This window comes from Egretta garzetta, unplaced genomic scaffold (genome assembly GCF_000687185.1).
Source record: "Egretta garzetta isolate BGI_Z169 unplaced genomic scaffold, ASM68718v1 scaffold590, whole genome shotgun sequence".
Lineage (NCBI taxonomy): Eukaryota > Metazoa > Chordata > Aves > Pelecaniformes > Ardeidae > Egretta > Egretta garzetta.
Genome location: NW_009258304.1, coordinates 65,534 through 67,710, shown reverse-complemented (window position 1 = coordinate 67,710; position 2,177 = coordinate 65,534). Strand labels below are relative to the sequence as shown.

The 2,177-nt window shown below is 51.9% G+C and overlaps 1 protein-coding gene across 1 annotated transcript; it reads left to right on the top strand.

Moving 5' to 3' along the window:
* Positions 1 to 9: 9 nt before the first annotated feature.
* Positions 10 to 1,491, top strand: LOC118452300 (lysine--tRNA ligase-like; the record flags this gene model as incomplete). Its single annotated transcript, XM_035894432.1, has 3 exons — positions 10 to 27; positions 869 to 1,012; positions 1,359 to 1,491. Coding segments are annotated over 3 exons (249 nt in total), but the record flags the coding sequence as incomplete, so codon positions are not given.
* Positions 1,492 to 2,177: the final 686 nt, after the last annotated feature.

Below are 2,177 nucleotides of genomic sequence, written 5' to 3'. Positions count from 1 at the left end.
CGGCGGCTTTTTGAGGATCAGGCCAAGGTATGGGTGTCTTGCCGGTAGTGAATCCACGATACAGGCACATAAGCAAAGAGTATTTCCTATGTCTGTTCCAAACCTGTCGTTCGTCCCTGCTGCTGAAAAGGGTTGTCACTACTTTGAGCGAGTGCTTCTCACTCAAGTGGAAGCCTGTCATTGAAACTTAATTCCTTCGAAAGAAGCCTTGCTCTCTAAGGTAAACAAGTCCAAACGCTGCTGTCGATTAGTTTTTTAGCAGTGCGACTTTGCTTTGGAATATCTTCCCTTCTATCTGACCTGAGGTGCTAATCTGGAAAAAAGCAAATGTGCAAAGCGTTTCCTCTGTCTTGCTCGGGTTGAAAGTTATTTTTCCCCAGTTAAGCATTGATGTAGTCATACATCATCATACTTCCAGGTTCTTAAATAAATGCTCGTGTCCCGAACGAGTTTGAATGGTGTGTAAGAAACAGACTCGTTTCCTGAACTGAGATATTACTATCTTAAATTGGCTTACAGAATGGAGCTGCAGACTGGACACTGTTAGGCCTGCAAATGTATAGTACCAGCTTTCTCTAGATGAGCCTCAGAAAGGCGGGACGCAAACAGGTTTTGTTATTAATTAGGCCTACGCATCCATGAATGCATGCGTGCCCACACGTGATTGAGGTCAGATGATGCAGCCTGCAGAAATGGATTTCCTGTTCTTCCTACTCTCTCTAATGGCTTCACAGCGCCTGAGAGGATTAAACAATTGCCAGACCCAGGGAAATAGACTGATGTTAACGGACTTGCTCGATAGTAAATTTCAAAGTGAGTATGAGCAATGAGAGTGAGTAACATCACAGATCTCCTTCACCTCGTTTAGGCAAAAGCTGCGGGGGATGACGAAGCCATGTTCATTGACGAAAACTTCTGCACCGCGCTGGAGTACGGCCTCCCTCCTACAGCTGGCTGGGGCATGGGAATTGATCGCTTCACCATGTTCCTCACAGATTCTAATAACATCAAGGCAAGTGTTAGAAACGGCAGGGCCTCCCGCTAGCTCTGTCGGAGAACGGGGAATGACATTCTGCAAAGCAGGCCATCTCCCCCACCAAACAAGTAGCAGACCACGGAGCCGCTGGAGATGCGTTAAGACAAAGAATTCCACCTCGGTTGGAAAAGCTCTGCTTTGTTGTGCTCGCTTGGAGAGCTCTACAGAGCCTGCGGCCGCAGTGCAGGGTGTGCGCCGGGTGCTGCCACTGCATGATCGAGAGCACTGGGAAGCCGGGCCCAGGGCCCCTCTCGCCAACTTGCCCCCCTACCCCCCTCGGGGGGCAGCCCTGGTGCCCACTGACGCTGTCCTTTATACGCAGGAGGTGCTTCTCTTCCCTGCCATGAAGCCAGAGGACAGCAAGAAGGAGGCGCAGCCTGACCAGCCTGCTGAAGGCACCTCTGTGTGAGCCCCACCCTCCCAATAAAGGAGTGCACCCTCCCGCTCGTGTCTGTGTCTGTCTCTGCGCCTGCGCAGGAGCTGCGGCGCCAGGGCTGGGTCTGTGCCTGCGCCAGAGCTGCAGCGCTGGGTGTCACAGTTTAACCCAGCTGGCAACTCGGCACCACGCAGCCGCTCGCTCACTCCCCCCTCCCTCAGTGGGCTGGGGGAGAGAATGCGGAAGAAAAACAAGGTTAGAGCTGTGGGCTGAGATAAAGACAATTTACGAAGAGAAAATAATAGTAATAATGAGAATAGTTACAGAATATACAAAATGATTGATGCACAATGCCATTGCTCGCCACCCGCCGACCGATGCCCAGCCCGTCCCGAGCTGTGATCACTCCCCGATCACGCGAGCTGCGATGATTCTCCCCACCCTCAACTGACTAACCCCCCCGAGCATGACGTTCTAGGGTCTGGAATAGCCCTTTGGTCAGTTTGGGTTAGCTGTACTAGCTGTGCTGTACTCCCAGCTTGTTATGCCCCTGGCCGAGCAGGAGAAGCTCAAAAAGGCCTTGAGTAGTCTGAGCACTACTTGGCAGGAATTAAAAACATCGCTTTGTTACCAACATTCTGGTACAAAATGCAACACCCAGACCTATGCCAGATACTATGAAGAAAATTAACTATCCCAGCCCAAACCAGGACACCAGGGCTGCGCCTGCGCAGGAGCCGCGGCGCCAGGATCGCTGCGCCTGCG